General features: G+C 46.1%; 5 protein-coding genes across 5 annotated transcripts; 3 read left to right on the top strand and 2 right to left on the bottom strand.

Annotated features, from left to right (window-relative positions):
- Positions 1–2,359: 2,359 nt before the first annotated feature.
- PAAG_03069 (hypothetical protein) lies at positions 2,360–5,173 on the top strand (the record flags this gene model as incomplete). The annotated part of the gene is made up of 3 exons (XM_015844839.1): positions 2,360–2,524; positions 2,916–3,219; positions 3,255–5,173. The coding sequence occupies 3 exons, from the start codon at positions 2,360–2,362 to the stop codon at positions 5,171–5,173; spliced, it is 2,388 nt and encodes a 795-aa protein (XP_015702045.1).
- A 763-nt stretch (positions 5,174–5,936) lies between these two features.
- On the bottom strand, positions 5,937–6,531 carry PAAG_11691 (hypothetical protein; the record flags this gene model as incomplete). The annotated part of the gene is made up of 3 exons (XM_015847290.1): positions 5,937–6,235; positions 6,393–6,404; positions 6,477–6,531. The coding sequence occupies 3 exons, from the start codon at positions 6,529–6,531 to the stop codon at positions 5,937–5,939; spliced, it is 366 nt and encodes a 121-aa protein (XP_015703079.1).
- A 645-nt stretch (positions 6,532–7,176) lies between these two features.
- PAAG_03068 (hypothetical protein) lies at positions 7,177–8,771 on the top strand (the record flags this gene model as incomplete). Its single annotated transcript, XM_015844838.1, has 3 exons — positions 7,177–7,371; positions 7,504–7,635; positions 7,701–8,771. The coding sequence occupies 3 exons, from the start codon at positions 7,177–7,179 to the stop codon at positions 8,769–8,771; spliced, it is 1,398 nt and encodes a 465-aa protein (XP_015702044.1).
- A 2,276-nt stretch (positions 8,772–11,047) lies between these two features.
- Positions 11,048–12,675, top strand: PAAG_03067 (acyl-CoA dehydrogenase; the record flags this gene model as incomplete). The annotated part of the gene is made up of 3 exons (XM_002794476.1): positions 11,048–11,255; positions 11,345–12,387; positions 12,460–12,675. The coding sequence occupies 3 exons, from the start codon at positions 11,048–11,050 to the stop codon at positions 12,673–12,675; spliced, it is 1,467 nt and encodes a 488-aa protein (XP_002794522.1).
- A 550-nt stretch (positions 12,676–13,225) lies between these two features.
- Positions 13,226–18,484, bottom strand: PAAG_11690 (hypothetical protein; the record flags this gene model as incomplete). Its single annotated transcript, XM_015847289.1, has 13 exons — positions 13,226–13,266; positions 13,387–14,017; positions 14,083–14,118; positions 14,191–14,335; positions 14,432–14,514; positions 14,595–14,780; positions 15,120–15,382; positions 15,591–15,844; positions 16,133–16,323; positions 16,707–17,538; positions 17,631–17,773; positions 17,808–18,192; positions 18,345–18,484. The coding sequence occupies 13 exons, from the start codon at positions 18,482–18,484 to the stop codon at positions 13,226–13,228; spliced, it is 3,330 nt and encodes a 1,109-aa protein (XP_015703078.1).
- Between the last annotated feature and the right edge of the window lie 740 nt (positions 18,485–19,224).

Here is a 19,224-nt window from a genome sequence, read left to right as displayed (position 1 = left end):
TTCGGTTGATATTGCTGTGCTTTGGAGGAATTTCGATTTGAAAAGCCCCCCCCCCCCCCCCCCAAAAAAAAAAAAAAAAAGAAAAAAAGAAAAAAAGAAAAAGAAAAGAAAAGAAAAGAAAAAAATTGATCACTTGGACAAGAAAATGTGGGAGCAGAGGTGATTTAAAATGACCTTCAGAACTTAGCGACTTTCTTGTGTCTAAAAGTCCAAGCAGAAGATGTGTTGGATAGCGGGACAGCGGCACTAAATCGATTTCCTCAACCTTTTTTTTTTTTTTTTTTATCCCTCTCTGCTCCTGGGGATGTAAATGCTTGCCTTATTTTCATATATTTTCTGCCGTTCGTTTCTAAAGGTATATTCTATCGCTTTATTCGCTACCATATTTGTTTCTTCTTCCTGCTAGCTTAATTTTGGAAATCTTTCCTTGCCATGTTTTTGTCTGCTGTTTCTGTGTCATTTCTCAACTACTCTTGAACATCTTCTCCGTAACTTGCGTCACAATCTTTTCACTTTTTTTTCCTGTTCTTTGATCGTCTGTCATTGTTGATTTATTTAGCTCTATGCTTTTCCTTACTTTTCTGGCTTGATTTGATGAGTCTGTATGTAGGTGGGTTTGTATGCAGGAAGCAAGTTGTATTTGACGAGATTAATTCGAATTTGCTGATATTTTTTGTATATCTACCCCATATATACAGAATGAAATGAATTTTAAAAATAAAAATAAAACATATGACGAGGACTTTTCTATGTCGATACATTATTGAAGTTAAAGAGGCATTTATGAAAAGTCTTCATTGTTTTTGTATATTATAGTAAAACCCCCCCGCCTCGATCGGTTTGTCATTCCAAGGTTGGGAAATGAAGTTTATCCCTGCTTTGTTTGGGTTGAGCTCGAGAGAGACACTTTTATTTGGCAGCATGAGGAACTTTGATGTTCTTATTATTACTTGCTTTCTTTTCCTTTTCTTTCTTTCTCTTCTCTCTCTACCTTTTCCCTTCCTGAAGGAGATGTGCTATGCTACGTGCTACATACTTATAATTGGAATCAATTCATCATATCCAGGCTTAACACGCAGAAGTGGTACGTACAATCCCATAGGTATGTTCTGCTCCACTTGTGGAGTGCCCAGTTCACCTGATTCTTCCCCAAGTTGCCCACGGCAAAATACAGCATATGGATGGAGCGTGTTGAGTTCAGTCCAACCGCCAAATCTCAACTCTGTACTCCGTACCATCACGGTTTGTCAGCGGGCATGTATGGTGTCGAACAGCAAAAACAACAACGACAGTGACAATCACATTCACCATAGCAACCTCGCCTTTACTGACATGCAAATGTTCATACAGCTCAGTTGCTCTCCAAACTCCCAAGTTGATTTCTCCCTTCCAGTCCTCGACTGTAGTTGGAGAATATCACAAATCAAAACAAAAACAAAAACAAAAACAAAACGAACGAATCGAAACGAAACCAAGCTTAGAAAAAGCTCCCGAATAGCCTGACCTTGGTGTTGGCTCTACCCACTGCGGAGCCTTCGAGCCCTCGTCAGTGCGCCCGCCCTCTGGTTGGTTGGGTTGGTTACTCGGGCAGCTCGGAACGGATCCAACCAACCAACCTTGCTTGAAGACCCCCGCAAACAAACACAACTCAAAGCGACAAGCCGGAATAATTATTTATCGATTGCTTATTGCTCGGGGCTCCATCTTGCCAAGGGGGCTAATAATTAATATTTGATCATCTACTCCAGTCTCTTAATTAACTCCTTCAGCTGTGAGGTGAGGGAAAATTGAAAATTCATTTGCGTTCTTTGGTATTTCTGTTACGTGTCCCTGATTTCCTTTAACAATTTTTCTTTGCGACCGAGTCTTTATCTCTGCTTCCTTTTCCAAGTGTCTTGGTAGGTATTACCTGACCTCAAGCTGCGTTTTGAAGTTTCTTTCCAGTCTGCAAGTCAACTTGCTGGGGATGTTAGCTGACGTTGGACCATTTTGCTTTTGCTTTACAGGACTTCCTAGATATTTTATATCTGTTTTTTCTTCTCTTCTCTTTACTTTTTCTTTCTTTTCTTTGTTTTCGTTTTTTTCGTTTTTGCTGACCGCAATTTTGAATTTCTGAAAGAATCAGGAACAAAAACACAAGCCCAAAAGGTGCCAATCATCGCACATTTTCGGGGCAGGGCCACAGCTCACTATCTTGGTCTGGCTGCGAGTTGAGTGAGGGAAGTTGTTGTAGCTGCAGCAAGGAGTTGTTGGAGTTATTTTGTCCTTGAGCGTAGGCTGCATAACAAAGGCATTGATTGATATTCGTGTGCATTTTGCGCCTCTGCTGTTGAACCCAGCCAATCAAGTAGTCACAATAATGGCGAGGGAAAAGAAAAGGGACAGGAAATATCAGAAGAAAACAAAGACAAATCATTTTGCAGAACTGACGTTGGGGCAACAGCTGAAGGAGCAAACCCAGGAACAAACGACGGAGGTTCACCATTCCAAGCATAAGGCTGCTAAGGAATCTGTGAATGAACAGGTAGGTTTATTTTCTCAGTTTGCTTCGACCCCCTTCGTTTTATTCGTTTGCAACGGGGTTTACATTTCTTTCCCATGGTTGGCCCGAACCAAAACCAATCTTGCTCCATTGGAAGAGATCTGGGTAACCCAGATTAGAAATTCGTGGCTTGGGCTGGTTTTGAACTTTACGCTTTTCTTTGTTTGTTTCTCATACTTATTCTGACCCAAGCACTCTTTTGCGGGGCAGACTTTTTTTATGCGAACTTTCTTTAAAATTTTACACCAAGAGTTTGGTTTATGTTTGTATTGGGTATCATATATTCTGAATGTCTTTTATTGTAGTTGATGTGGATAGTGTTACTATTACCCGTTGCTGTTGTCTCCATTCTGCTAACACTTTTCCCTTACAGATCGATCACCAATATTATTCAGCTCCCAGTTGCCACCATGTTGGCCACCAGCGGGAGAGTGACCGCACAGCTGTTAACCCTGACACCGCCAACGGCTTTGCAGGATTAAGCTTGTCTGCAAAGCGCAAATTGGTTAGCGGAACGAATAACCATAGTTCCAGTTATCATCGTGACCCCCTTTACGACCACGGCCAGGTTACCCCAGAGGGCCCACAACTACAGTCTGCTAGAAAGACCACTACCACTGACGGTCTCGAATACATTGAAAATCAGTATGAGGACGGCCCGAAAAAGTCACCAAAACGTATGCGCTCAAATGAATGGCCTTAAGTAACAGAGAATCCAGCTACAGCCCTAACAAGGCCCATGGAGGAAAGGATTCTACAACTTCCCGCCTCCGTTCGAGAAGACGGCAGTCCCAGGGGAAGACACGTTATTGTTCTCGCTCTGTCTCTGCTTCCGCGGCTCCGGCAGGAGAAGGAGAACGCCGATCTAGGTTCCTCGAGGGGAGTATGAATGATCGCGTCAGCGAGAAACCTCCTGGTATATATATAGGGGAGGATGTGGATGAGGCAATTGATCGATATACAAGCGCTAAGCAAGAAACATCTGCTTGGGGAAACGCCGGTTCTCCCGGTAGAGGTTGGAAATATGGCCGTTCGTATGCGTCGACAACTACAACTTCAGTGAGCTCTGTTACATCAGAGACGCCAAGTACGAAGAGCTCCGGGCTGGCCAGGTTTGGACAGGCTATTGCGTCGACGTTTAATACCTTCGGCATCTGGAATAATGTCGCTGAGATTCGGAAAGGGCCCCAGGATGGAACGAGGACGACGACTACAGCTGCGTCAACCACATCAGCCGCTACCATACCCCCCAATGATGTCCTCAAGGAACGCAAGGCTCAGGCTGAGAAAGCATATGCTGAGCTCAAAGCGTCTAGATACGTAGGGACGGTGAAGTCCACCGCAACCCGCGATGGAAGCCCTGGCCTGGAAAAGAAAGGCGTTAAAAAGCAAAAGCAAGCTGCTCCCGACCACACACAACAGAGGATGCACGTTCATTCCACTAATTCGATACCCAACAAAGAACACCACCCCAGTTCGTCGAAGTCTGTGTTTCGCCCTTCATTCCAGGATCTCCGTAAAGCGGCGTCATTTATTAATGTCACATCGCCCACGAAACGGGGGAATTCTATTGATGATGACGTTCAGGGGGATTCTCGCGTTCTTCGAAAACAGCATTCTCACCGGGACTTAGAGAAGCAGCGCAAACTGAAGAAGAAAGTTATTACCTTGGAAACTCAGTTGGAGCGAGCGAAGCAGCAACTTATCATGATTTCGGGAGCCGGAGATGCCGACGAGAATGTGAGTGTGACTGCCAGTGGGTTTGGTGGTGTACGTGTGAGTTTGAATGAACCTGAGGATGAGGAAGTGCAAGATTTGGCGCCAATACCTCCTTCACACATTGGATGCGTCAGGGTGGGACGGAAGAAGAAATTCGTGCCGGGCGCGTTGGCCTCTCTTCCCTCCGAGAGGATTCTCCTTGGCCAGATGGCGGAGAAGCCAATAATTAAGCCGGTGCTTAAGAATAAAGCTATATCAAGCTCCGGGACGCTGGATCGAGAGGATACGAACAATCCTCATTCCATACTCAAGAAAAGCGGGCCAGCGTTGAATAATAAGGATAGTTTGACGTCTTTATCTGGGTCTCGAGATGTAAAAAATTTGGGCTTAGCGCCAATAACCCACCAAGGTCACGATAACGATTCAAGTCCAACACATCCCGACAAATATCTAGGCAGAGTCGGTGATTCTTTACTCCCAAAAAGAATCCAATCAACCCGAAAAGCCAAACTGCAGAAGCCCGAGTTGTTTTTATATCCATCCTCTAAAAATAATGAAAAGACTTCCGCGTCTTTTCCTTCCCAGCATACTGGCAATGGCCAGCTCCATTCGGGTCAAAATCCAAACTCCGATCCTAAGCTCAAAGTCACGGTCCGCCGCTGCCCTTCCAACGCTCCTTCATGCCATAATATTCCTCACGGCCACAGTGACGATTCAGACCCAAACATGGGCTCCAACACTAAGCCCAAGCCAAAACGCAACTGCAGCGGTGGTGCAGTGATACATGGTGATGATATCCCTCCAGTTCCACCTCTGCCTGTCAAATTTGCGGCAAGTGTCAGTGGGCGGGGTGCGAAGGAGAACAATGCGCCCTTACCGCAGGCGTTTGACTGGCCTGAGGACTTTTTGTGAGAAGGTTCGTGGTGGAAGCTAGCAGCAGGTCTTTTCGGATGTATTTGTTGCTGGGGAAGAAGAAAGGTGTGAGGCGAAATACTCAGTGGGCAGGAAGGCGGACGTTGGATTTTGGAATTTCCGTGACCGCAGTTGGTTCAATTGGCCGCTGCTGTGTTTATTTGCACTTTTGTACTTTTATGTCCACGTTGATGATTTTATGATGTCTTTGGATGATTGCTTTACATTTGTATGTGAATATTGCTTTTCTTTGGGACGTCATATTGTATGAGAATCCTATTTGTTTGTTTCTTCAAGGTTTTTCGAGCATTCGCAAGTACATAGACAACCTTTGCGACTGATCCGAAATACGTGTTTGAATGTCGTGTATATTACTTTCCCCCCCCCCCCCCCCCCTCCCCTTTCTTCTGCGTTCCGGTTGATTTTCAGCTGCTAATGTTCGTATATTTTCACTTTCTACTTGCCAGTTTTGTCCTGGCGAATTTGATATTCCTGGGATTTTGTTTATTCAACGATCCAAATTGGGACCACCGTTTCTTTAGGAATTTATGGATGCTGCTTCAAAACTTGGTTAATATTGACTGACGTTGTTAACCGAAGAGTTTTTGGGTAAAAGAGAAATTTGTCAGCTCAACTCCTATTGCTACCTGAAAATGCTTCGAGACATCGCCAGCCGTCCCCAACAAGTTAGTAGGGTTGTCTATCGCAAGAAACACAAAACTATCTTATCGAATGCCCGGCAAAAGGGCAAAAAGCTACGCAATTACAAATACCAACGGTAGTCCCCTCTGAAACTGGGCCATCTCTCAACTTCTTCGTCGATATATCCTTCGCTTTCACCGTCATCTCCAACTTCTGATCTCGTCTCATTCATTGTGTGTTTTACTCCGTACTGTTGTCGGAAACAAAACTGCAGGGCCGGTTTTGTGCTGATGGTTGATTGGGTTGGCTGGGTTGAGGAGTCCGCATTCGCACATTTTAACCCATTGGACGAAACTTGGATTTGCATGGACGCAAATTTGCTCCGGCGCATGAAGGCGAATTGGGATCTCAAAGCACTATCTGGAGGAATTTACATTATGTATGGTCTCCCACAGTAGTGGTCAGTTTGAAGGGCCCGTTTCTTGTTTCCAACATCGAGTCAACCTGGGTTCGCGACTGGAATTAGTTAATGGGTAAGCAGTAATGGATGAATAAGGACAGCTTATGCAAAACTTACCGTTGCTAGTACCTGATGGAGGTGCAGGACCGGGAAGAAGATCTATTTGGATCAATCATTTACGAAGACCGTCCCATGACATACTTTTCATATCGAAATAATCCTGGACCATGAACCATTTGCTCCATTTTTTCTCCATAGATTTTGATGAGCATTAGAGCTATTTAAGATGTTATTCTGGAAACCCCTTCAGCTCTACGGGTATCTATTAATCAGTTCCCAACATCAGTTCTCGCCTAGATAGCCAAAGACAATACCACAGATTTCTTGAAAACACCATCGCTGTCCGGAAACAAACATCTAATCGCTGCTATTACCCTTAAGTCACGTGACCTATTCTCCATTACATGACTATAGAATAAGTCGTTCTCGTAGTTAGCAACCTTGAACATCGACCAAACTTGCCATTCGGTCAGAAGTTGATTAAACCATCCGCTTTTCAGGACTTCACTTGGAAGGGAGCAAGCGAGGGGTTCTATCAACACCATATCCCGGCCGATATGACAGTTATCGTACCCATTAGTTAACTAACTACCTTGCTTAAACTTGAGGACTGACTTGTAACTAAGAATTGTGGAATCCTGGTCTCAGTCCTGACCCTCCGTTAATGCGAAATTCCACGGCTCCCAAAAATCTCCACAAGTGCAGGGTGGTGAAATAATGTCTCATTCGATTATTCCAGTCTTCCTCAACTGACTTCTCGGGACAACTTCACTTATACCCCAAATATCCAGGTCCAAGTTAATTCTACAGGAAAAGAAAGCATTTTATCAATAGACTAACAATGTCTGGTGTGGCCAATTACCCCAATGCCTCGCCCGAGGACATCAAAGCCCAGTATGTTGGGCGCTTGCTGTCCGACGTCGATGGGCCGGCCGCAATTATAGATGTGGCAGCTGCACGCCAGAATTGCCAATTTATGCTCGATGCAGCAGATGTTTTGGGGGTTCATTTCCGCGCTCATATCAAAACTCATAAGGTATGCAGGTCGTGGTGAATTGCTGATCCTTCCCTTTCATCACGTTTCAGCATTTTTATGTCGGGTTTGGGATGCACACCTGAGGTTGGGCCTGCGTCATGTAGAAGTTGGTCTGCTAACATGTGTAATAAGACGACAGAGCTTACACGATTCCAAGTCGGGGAGAAGAGCGATACGGTTCGATTAGTCGTTTCAACTCTGGCCGAAGCTGAGCAGCTCAAGCCTTACCTGGAAGAATGTAAAGGAAAAGGAAGATCCATAGATGTGAGGAAAAGCGTTTCCTTTTTTCGGGAAGATTTTCGAACATCATGTTCTAACATTAAATTTAGATAATCTATGGTTTACCAGTGCAACCATCGTGCTTCAAGCGACTTGCAGTCCTTGGAGCCTCGCTAGGAAAAGGCAGCATATCCGTTTTAGTGGATACTCCAGAAATAATCCCCTTCCTTGCCAAATACCGGGAGCTTACTTCGGATACTCTTGGAGTGTTTATCAAGCTTGACACTGGCTATCAGAGAGCTGGAGTTTGCCCGGATTCTTATGAATTCAGGGATCTCGTTGCAGATATCCATGCTGCGGAGCACGACGAGACCTCAAGTATATCATTACGCGGATTTTACAGTCATTTTGGCAGTAGTTATGACTCAAGCAGCGAGAATGAAGCAGTAGCTTATCTGGAAGCTGAGATCGAACGTGGTGAGATTGCTGTCGAATACGCCTCAACAGTAGGAAAGTATTCCGGACGCCGTTTCATCCTTTCCGTCGGTGCAACCCCAACAACTACATCGGTGCAGAATCTCACTTCTCCCAATGCCCTTGATCCAGCAATGCAACGCGTTAAGGAGTCAATTGCTCATTCCAAGTTCTCATATGACATCGAGCTACATGCTGGCGCGTACGTCATTCTAGATATGCAACAGCTAGTAACACATGCTCGACCAACTTCGTCTCATCTTTCTTTCAACAATATAGCCTTAACGGTCCTGGCAGAAGTTGCCAGTCTATACCCATACAGAAACACACCCGAGGCATTAGTCGCATGCGGAGGACTATGTCTGGGGCGAGAACCCTGCCACAATTATTCTGGTTGGGGGGTTGTGACCCCCTGGTTGGAAAACGGGGAGGGCACAAGAGTGGCCGAATCAGGATGGTATGACCCCGATGGAGATCGAAAGGGGTGGATTGTGGATCGAATTAGTCAAGAACATGGGATTCTTGCGTGGCAGGGTCCGAGGAACAATATTCGGCCGCTTAGAGTAGGGGAAAAAGTTCGGATTTGGCCAAATCACTGTTGCATTTGCCTTGCTGGGTTCAGTTATCTGCTGGTGGTGGATTCGAGTTTAGAAGGCGTTGAGAAGGATAGAGTACAGGACGTATGGCTGAGTTCACGAGGGTGGTAGATGAAACGGCTCTATACATGGCTAAGTATTAGGGTTTTCTGTTGTTCTTTTAGGTACTACTAAAATTCCTTTGGGAGCAAATCATGCCAACCTTGAAAAACAGAGACAAGATATAATTTTTTTTTTTTTTTTTTTGGAAGTTGCTATACACCAGTCACTGACATATTCCTCTCAGACGCAGATAGTCCTAACCAGGTAAGAATGCCGATTCTCCCCCAGAAGTTCAATTTGACAACAAAATGCTTAGGGAGTTTCGGACGGGTATGTATATTGATCAATGCCACAGACCCTATTATTATCATATCTCCTAAGCATCTTCCCTACCGCCGGCAACGAGGAGTCACTCAGCTGCGTCTTTAAATCTCAGAAATTCCACATATCCAACTTTGTTGTGTTTGGTGCAATATGCGTTGTTCCCGCTCATAAAGAGGACTTTCTCTCATATTCTTCTTTCCAATCCAGAGTGGAATGGAGTAAAGCTTTTGGTGTCTTTGGTGCACAACAACCCAAGAACTAATGGTATGATGATGTACCATTTCGTGATGGGATCGGAGATGCGCGGAGAAAATACAGTGATGATGTTAAGACTGTGTCGTTTTCTACACCTTCAGGGCTCCATTTGTCCATGAACTTGAACGCCATTTCCGTGTCCTCTGCCTCCGTAAGGAAAAATTTTGATACGGTCCGCCAAATTCTATATTCTGCATTCCAGGTCGAACGTTGCCATCACATAAAAAGAAGTAATAGTCATGATGAACATTCAACACTGCTGGCTATTTTTAGGGGCGATGGACCCAGACTGCTGTTTGCGTATCGGAATCCCAGAAATTCCCTGCTGCAGCAGATCTTCCCATATTGCCAACCTTTAGGTCGAGAATGCAAATATGTTGTCAAGGTAGTCGCGAACCTTTTCCCGGTCTGTATCAAGATATTTACGTTATTATCTTTCATGAAGTACCAATAAACAGGATTATCTCTATTGGTGGCCGGGGAAGGCCTCCGGGTTGTTTGATGAATGGACTGAGCAACGGAATTATGTTTATATTATTTGGGATTAGTGTGACTACAGGAAAGCAATAATAGGCCAAATGGATGCCACACTGAGATTTACGGAAGTGATGCGGGCAAATAGCACAGGAGTTAAAAGGCAGGAAGATTTAAGATTCATGAGCTTATTAACGCAAGAATTGTAGACTAATTGAAAGAGATATAATAAAAATGTTTAAAAATGAGAATTAAAACGTGATATTTAGATGTTTTGCACAGAGAGATCGGCATCGTTCATTCTCTCTGTGAAGAAATGCAGGTTGAGCTTATCAGGATTGCGTCAGGACCTGGCAATGAGTCATTTAGTCGCTTAGTCAGCCGCGCACATTCTCTTTCTGATGTCTACTACTTATTTCACTCAGTTAGTTAGAAGATAGATGCAGAGAATATACAGCTCAACTTGATACAACATTAGCTATTGAGATATCCGACAATTTGTTGCGGGATGGTTGTTTTAGCGTGGAGCTTAGTATGATTGGCGCTCTCTGTAGGATTAATCGCGCGGCTATTTATTTCATCTCTCCCTAGGGGCAAATTCACGTTTTCAGTATACACCCAGAAAAGGCCCCTGAAAAAAAGAAAAGAAAAGAAAAGAAAAGAAAAGAAAGAAAGAAAAAACCTTTGCTTTCCGTGGTGGGACGAGGATCTATCTATTGTAGAACGCAGAGGATACAGTGTAGCTTCAAGAAGTAATATCCATAGGTAGAATGGATATTTGGATGAAATGATTTCAAGATATCTCATTAATTGGATCATTTTATCACATAGAACGCCAGGCCAAAAACATCCCGAGTATGTAGTTACCACCTTTTGTGTCTCCAAGAGTAGACGTCTAGCATGCCAATCGGACGAAGGGCGGCAATATCGGCAATTGCTCTTGGCACGGCAATCAAATGGCCGAATCAGCCGTTTGCCGAGGAAGACGTTCGGCTGCATCGCGTCTAAACAAATGCGGGGAAGGCTTTGACAGCGGCAAAGGCTATCTATCAATGATACCCCCGGGGACCAATCTTGCTGTAATTTCAGTGTGATGAGAAATGCTTGCCGGATTTCTTATATTTGATTACATTTGAAATGCGTACTTAGCAGCGACCTCGGTTATCCTTCTTTGAGACAAGACAACGATCCTCATATAAGTATCGCTACCAGGCAGAGGTAGTACCTTTTGATGGATAGAATAGAATGATTCAATTTATGAATTAGTGCTCTCTTGTAGAAATCCAAACACTATGCCGCAGTCGCAGGGCAGCATGAATTTTGATCTTCCCTCAGATCTCGTTTCCCATATCTCGTCCTTGGACAAATTCATTCAGAACACAATTCTCCCCTTGCAGCATGCTGGAGATAATAATAGGTTTTTTGACTACCGACGAGAACATGCACGGACTGATTGGGACAATGGAGGATTGCCGCGGAGAGAATGGGAGGATATGCTAGGTTAGATCCTATCGCGATTTACGTCCACTTGTAAACTCATTGCTATCATCGATTGCAAGATCAATTATGCTAAAAGTACACTGTACCAGTCCAGGCACGCAAACTCGCCGATCAAGCAGGCTTCTACCGTTTTCCTCTCCCCAAGATATACGGCGGAGCAGCAAACCCTAACACAAATCTCTGGATGAGCGCCATTCGCTACCACCTTACCTCACACCCGGTCTACGGTGGAGGCGTCTCGCTCGCCAACGATCTGCAAACCGAGCACAGCGTCGTTGGCAACTTCCCAGATATACTAATGTTGCATCACTTTGGTAACAAAGAACAACGCCACACCCTCATCCCCGCCCGCCTTAGGGGAGAATATCGCGCCACCTTTGGATTGACGGAACCCAAACACGGCAGCGATGCCACCTTCATGGAGACAATTGCCCTCCCAGATCGCAGAGAATACCCCGCTAGTTCGGGCCCCGCCAATGCCGTCGACGGCTTCGTGATCAACGGAGCTAAGAAATGGCAAACGGGCGCTCACCACTGTACGCATATGATAGTCTTCGCGCGTACGTCCGGCAAGCCGGGGTCATCGCGAGGAATCACAGCCTTTCTGGTCCCGCGCAAAACTCCCGGTATTAACGTGATCAGCTACGAATGGACCTTCAACATGCCAACGGACCATGCAACAGTGGGGCTGGACGATGTGTTCGTCCCCCGCTCCGCAATTCTTGGCGAACTCGATATGGGGCTTGCAATTGCGCAGACTTTTGTACATGAGAATCGGATCCGGCAGGCGGCATCTTCGTGTGGCGCTGCACGCTTCTGTCTTGACAAATCGATTGAGTATGCGAAGGAGAGGGAGGTGTGGGGCAAGGGTAAGACGCTCGCTGATAATCAGGCAATTCAGTTTCAAGTCGTAGAACTGATGACGCAGGTGGAGATGTTGAGGCTTCTGATATTGCGGACAAGTTGTGAGATGGACAAGATTACAGCGGAGTGTGGAGGACATGGGGACGCCCCTGTAACTGGGTCTAAGAAGCCATGGGTGGAAATTGAGAAAAGGTTAAGCGATCAGGTGGCTATGTGTAACTTTTGGGCCAATAGGTTGTGCTGCCAGGCTGCGGATAGAGCTATTCAAGTAAGATATGTGATTCCTACGAAACTTCTAGGAAAGAGGGTATTGCTGATGCGTTGATTGAATTGTTTCTAGATTCATGGCGGCAACGGGTACTCCCGTCACAAGCCATTCGAACACATCTACCGCCACTTCCGTCGGTATCGCATCACGGAGGGCTCTGAGGAAATTCAAATGCGCAAGATCGCGGCGTACATTTTTGGATTTGCGGGTCCGAGGAAAATCGAAGAAGCTAAGAAGCGGGAGACGAAAGCTAAAGAGGAGGAAGAGGCGAAGAAGGCAAAATTGTAAAAAAAAGAAAAAAGAGATGGGAGGAGGCCCTATGCTATATCAGATAACACGGATCACTGTTCAAGTTTGATTATTCTTGTGTCCCCCTTTTTGGGGATTATAAGTATAATAAAATGGGCATTTGATCTTGCTTTAGATGAAGTCAGAATAGTTCTAGATATCAGAATAATTCTAGATATCAGAATGCCTGATAGTTGCTATTTGTTGAAGATAGGAGGATTAACTAGTTGAGAACTATTTAGTTACCCTTGCAACTTTTCTTAATGAAGAGAATAAATTTCACAACTTAATTGATACAGGGCAACCAGGAAATGAATTCACGTTTCTTTGAGAGGGAAATTAAAGAAAATGAAATGAAAATCTCTCTCATAATACAGCTGAGCCCAGCATCAGTCTTCATAAATAATTGCATGCATCAAGACAGATGTTGACATGAAGTCTCATGAAATGCATGTCATGGATGTATCGTCACGCATCATTTTTAATTTAACTCCACATTTCCCTGCATCAACCATTGTCCTATTGCTTTCATTTCTTTCGTCAATCTGGTTTAGAAGATCGCCGTTGCGTTGGGGTGGGAACTCACGCCAGCTAGCGACTAAGTTAGAACAGTGGGGGGGGAAAGAAAAAGAAAAAGAAAAGAATAAGAAAAAAAAAAGGGAAGGGATTGAGGAATTGGAAAGGCAGAAAGAAGTGGAAAGAAATACGTACCAGGGACATTTGCAGGGGCACTTGTCACAAAGAAGAACCACCTCCCCTTCTCACGACATTTCTCCGCCAGACGCTCCAAATCCCACATCTCGCCTAAAGGCATACCCCACAACGCAAGGATATACTCATGCAAGTAGTATGAGACTGGGGTTGGCCAGCGTTCGAAGGACGGGGCGTCTCCCGCTACCGCAGCAAAGTAACAGTCATGCAACCAGTCAATAATGGCCTCTTCCTGCGCCAACCCGGCATACTGCTCCTTCTCAGACTGCTCCCTGTCACCCTTCTTATACTCCCCAGGGGCATGCCCACGCAGAGCTAGCTTCGTGCGTTCCTCCGGAGTACGTTCATAGTAGCTCTCGACAAACCCTGAGCGGACTAGGAGGATATCGCCGACCTTGATATCTCCACCCTGAGACTCAGGGCGGATGTCGATTCCCTGGGCCTTACCGCACTTCATGAGCTCGTCAAAAGTGATAGCGTGCGAGGTGTAAGGATCGTAGTTGATACCGTTGGCTTTGGCGTAGGTGCGGTAGTCGAGGAGGACGCCACGCCCGGCGATGCCGGTATCGGCCCAGTGGTGGATGCTGCATTTGTGGTTGGAATTGGGGCCCATGATGTCGTCTGCCGTGGTCTGTGAAGGTAAGTTAAATTAACGGCAAAGTTTTTGCAATAACGATAGTACGGATTTTTGCGCACCCCGTTATAAAATGTTTGAGATGCTCTGTGAGCAAACTTCGAACAGGGGACATGTTAGCCATTGAAATTGTAAACAAGTCACAGTTCCGCTATTGACAGCACACATACATGTCTAAAGCCATCCCACTGGGTTCCACTCTGAGTGTTGAGCTCGTATTTATCGTCATAGGCGATTCCTGGAACCAGGGCCTTGATGGTGTGGACAAATTTCTCGCGACCAAATCCAGGCTGTTCTGGGACGTTCAACGGAAGGCTACATATACATGAAGTCTGTCAGCTTTCTTCGAAGGCAGGCTTTCCAGACAGGCTTCTCAGACACATCCCCTTATGCTATGGGCTAACTGCGTACTCGAGTGGCACAATCTCGCCTGTCTTGATCTCTTCTGCGGCGGCCTTGACTCGCTTTGGTGTAAGCAGATTCAGTCTACCAATCTGTTGGACACAACACGTCAGTTCAATGTTCGTTGGTACTGATATCGGAAGCCATTTATGAAGAATTGCATTCCACTCACATAGTCATCTTTTCCCCAAACCCAAGCGGCACCCTCGGGAGCACCGGGGATCTTAGGCAGATCCTTACGAAGAGGGAGCTTTGTGATATCAGGATCCCAGGGCAGCTGATCAGGAGACTTCGCGTCTGTGAGCATGCCAGCAACCTGGGCAACTCTTTTCTTAATGGATGACATGTTGTCTGATATCTATTTGGCGATATCCTAGTTGGTGAACTTAGGTAAGATGTCGGGGATGCTGTGGCTACAGGAAGTTGTGGCCAGTGTTACGGCACCAGAACGATGAGGAACAATATATCTTTTGGGACTTGAGAACCAAGGCAAAAAGTGAGACTGAGGAGAAGAAAAGAAGTGAAGAAATATATAGAGAAGATGAAATTCTTCACTAGAACAGCTGGGTAGGTAGGATTACCTCCTCACCTCAGCTGTTAACACAAGAAGAGACAGACACATTAACTCCACCACAGGACGATGCTAAAGCAACCATCGCCGAGGGGCATTTTTCCCCCGCAATTTTCGGGCCCAGACCTTTCCGGGCATGGAATGTGATTGTGGCAATCTCCAAGAATTAGTGGTCAATGTCCAGGAATATCGCGGATATGTTTTCCTACTGGGGGCCAATTCGGGTATTCGCCAAAAGAAGACTGGCCATCGGCTTGCAACTACGGCTGAATGGTGTCCTGGACAACCGAGTCGGAGTGAGCTAACTATGGTGGATTCCATCATGGCTTTTCTTGAAACGGATAATCGTAAGAATACTCGTGAAACAAGTGTTGCAAAGAGGGGGATCCCTAATTCATCCAGCGAGGGTAGAGTTTGCTAGGTAGCTGACCCCCCAGACATGAACGAATTGCCTGAACGAATTGGGGTTGATGCTCCATGGTGAGAAATGAGCCTCCGTTGATGGTTGGTTGGTTGGTTGGTTGTTTAGTTAAAACTACGTAAGAACTTGCCTAGGGCCAACCCACTTGTAGCCGGAAGAGCTGGTCATTCATTGACATCCATGGGATGGTCCAAGAGTTCGTTCTTTCAGGTTGTGAGGTCGACATTTAATTCTGTAGAGATTTAATACAGGGTGACTATTGTGCTGTCGGGGAGGGGAGTTAGTTACATCTTCCACTCCCAGGACAAAGAAGTCCAAAATTTTCAGCAGCGGTGACCAGTTGAATAGAGACATTCTAATGTCCCTCGGTGTCGCATTGTCTAATCCCTTACATCGAGACCATAGCTGATCCATGTGATGGCTACCCCGTCTGTCAGGGATACATTTCACTACTTCAGTGTAAGTGTCTATAGTGTTTGGACAATTCAATCGAGTCGCAGGTCGCATTACCCTCCCTAGATACCTAGCTAACGATCCGGATGAGAGGCGTTTGCGGTGTCGCACATGGAGATCCACGAAAATGAGGTGCGGAGTTCTCGGTTGATTAAATAATGGGAGATTGCACATGGCAGGGACAGTTCATCTCAGCCTTGAGTCTTATGTCGAGCATTTCATCCTCCTTACCATTTGGAATCACCTTTGATCCCCACTTGGAGACGCAGCCAGCCATTCAATGTGGGTTCCAACTGCTGTGACCGGCGTCGCCAATTCGTTTGAGCTCGGTTCCGTCAGGCTGACGGGGAAGCCAAACAAATAGCGGTTGAGCAGTTTTGGAAAAACACCAATCCGGGAGTTGGTTCTGTTCTTAGACGTAGACAAGTCGAGGACAGACCAATTTCTAGGAATTTGCTATGGGATAGTTATATCCGACCAGGTATATTGACAGAACGCATCGTCGAGGACGTAGAGCCGCCGCTGATGCGATCTTGTTAACATTAAGTATTCTATCAGCAGTCGTATAGAACATTTAAGTTCAGGACATACAAAACTACGATATACAAATCAAAAACGGATCAACATCCAGAATCTAACTCGTGGATTCCGCTCTTTTCTAGAAAAAACGGATGGGGAGCGAGGAGGAGGAGGGAAAAAGGGAGGGTAGGCAGCAGCCATCAACGGCCAAAGAGTATTTGCTATTCTGTCTTCAAATACTCCCTATGTTGCTCGTCGGGACTCGACAGTTCTTCCGATCCCTCCTCAACATGCGGATTAGGTTTTCCCAAATTGACTACATCATCACCCTCCAACATAATAGGAGGGCCTTTGAATTCCTTGCGCACCCGCACAAAGTACCACACAACGCTGGTCACCGCGAACCCTGCAAACACTACGCTAGCATAATTCATCTTTGACGGCGTCGCGGGTAGGGAAAGAGGCATGCAAAACAGCACAGTGGCCAATGCAATCCAAACTACTGCCGCGATATTGATAGTGTAGCCGAATTTGCCGAGCGAGAAGGGTGCATTTCTCACCTTTGTGCGTCCGCGCACGACAGAGATGAGAATTGGCACCCCATATGAGGTTGAGAGACAGATGGTCGCGACACCGGTGAAGGAGAAAAATGCCTCGCGAGAGCCGAAATAAATGAGTCCCAGCAGACAATCGATGAGTGTGGATAAGGTAAGACCCCACAACGGTACGTCAAAGCGTTTGTTAACCCTGCGCCACAACCTGGATCCGGGGATCGCACCGTCCCGTGCAAAGGCGTATGTGCATCGGCTTGCAGCCGTCAGGGCGCCGATTCCGGCAAATATTTGGATCCCTAAAAGTAGGAAGAGGAGTCCGGAGCCACCCGCTGCAGAACCGGTAACAGTCTTGAAGAGGAGACCGATTGGTTGGCCATTAGCGACAGCTCTGAGTAGCTCGACGGGGGGGAGGACGAAGAGAAGCGGGATGAGATAGACGATGCCGGTAATGCCGGCTGCGACAACGGATAAGACGATTGCTTTGGGAACTTCGCGGTGAGGGTTTTGGGTTTCTTCGCACATTGCTGCCACCATGCCGTACCCTGTTAGGGTGTATGCGGCTTGAAGCAAACCTAAAAAAAAGGACCAGCCGTCCGGCCTGGTGGCGGGGGTAGTTAGCAGGAAGTATTTAGCTATGGACAAGATGTTGTGAGTTGTGGGGAATAGGAAACAAATGGAAGCCTTCTTTACCATCCACTTGTGGAGGCGTCGAAATGCCCAAATACAAAGCTGGCGTGGTTCCTATGTTTTGCCATGGATAGTAAAGTAACCATAATAATAACCACACTCGCAGCCGTCCAGTATATGCATATTTTGTTAATGATATATAAGTACTTTGCACCAAAATACATTAACCAAAGCACAAACCAGCATCACTGCCCAGAACATCAAGACTGTCTGCCACCCATTGGGGACAAAATCTTCCTTCCATAGTGTAAAAGCACTGAGAATCAGCTGGCCTCCAGAGAAGTTGATGCTGAGGGTGACGGTCCAGTTGCCCACTAGCGTCAGCCAACCGTCGATAAAAGACATCAATGGTGCCCATTTCTTTGTCGCCAAAATTGCGCTCCAGTAGTATACGCCGCCCGCTGTAGGATACACGGAGCAGATTTCGGCCAGCGATGCGGCGATTGCCATTGAGATGAGAGTGACGAATACCCAGCCCCAAAAGATCGTAACGCAGAGTCCGTTGATCAGGTTGACATACAGGGTTGTACTGAGACCAAAAGGCACGGCCATGATGGCAAAGGACCTGTGAAACAATTTCCATTCCCCCTTGTCAGATTGTATTTACAATTAAATTGAACCCACTGAGTATGTAGTTGTACTGCTTCCAGGCACAGAACCAAACAAAGTAGGACAAGGCAAGTGATTGAAGTGATAAGTAAAAAAGAAAAAACATACAGGCCCAATACACTCAACATTCCCAAATTTCGCGGCAGCTCCCCCTTGTATCCCATTTTTTCCAGTTCAACATCTGCATTGACATTGGCATCCCCCGAGCCGTTGCGCGGCGCGACATCCTCAACTGAACCTCTTACCATCCTGGCGCAAAAGCTCGCAGCCACCGGTATCCACGAATAACTGGAATTCAAAGGGACTGAGGGTGACAGGGAGAGTTAAAGAGGAGAACTTTATGCGTTCTCAAAACCCACAAAGGGGATCGCTGTATTTTTGAATGGTATCCGACCCGGTGAACTGTAGGGATTCGCCCCACACGATTGGGAGCGACAGGCGGAGGATGCCGGTGGGTGGGTAGATAAGAGATACCAAAGCCCCGGAAGCCTTTGCTTGCGCACAGCACTCGGATTTGGGCTCTGCTAATGAGATCTGGCAGGGAGAAGAGGATTTTGAGCGTGGAAATTCAGGAAGACAAAGGGAGCATTAGTTATCAGTGACCTTCTGCAGTCTTCCGGAGTCACACGCCCTGGGTTCGCCAAATATATCTGTGGCGTCGATGCAAGTGATAACTAAGTGTTTTAAGAGATAGCCCTCGAGTAAACCCAAGAGCATCCATGAAAATGGAACCGACCAACTCCGCCCTTGTTGCATGCCAAACGATGATGGGGTCATGTTACGCAATTTTCTTCCCTGGGAAAACTGGGGATCCCGTTCAAGCCTGCGGGGAACTCGCTAACTGGTTGCAAAACTTAACCCAAATACCGGTCGCTTGTGGATAACCTAACATCATAAGGCATTGTTGCACTGAAGCTTCCACCCAGAACCAAGAATGCAGAAGGCAAAAAACATGGCTTCTTCCTGAGAGTTAAGTCAACCACATTTC

The sequence above is a fragment of the Paracoccidioides lutzii genome (assembly GCF_000150705.2).
Source record: "Paracoccidioides lutzii Pb01 unplaced genomic scaffold supercont2.8, whole genome shotgun sequence".
Classification (NCBI taxonomy): domain Eukaryota; kingdom Fungi; phylum Ascomycota; class Eurotiomycetes; order Onygenales; family Ajellomycetaceae; genus Paracoccidioides; species Paracoccidioides lutzii.
Note: the sequence above shows the minus strand (reverse complement) of the source record. Positions and strands in the feature narration are given on the sequence as shown.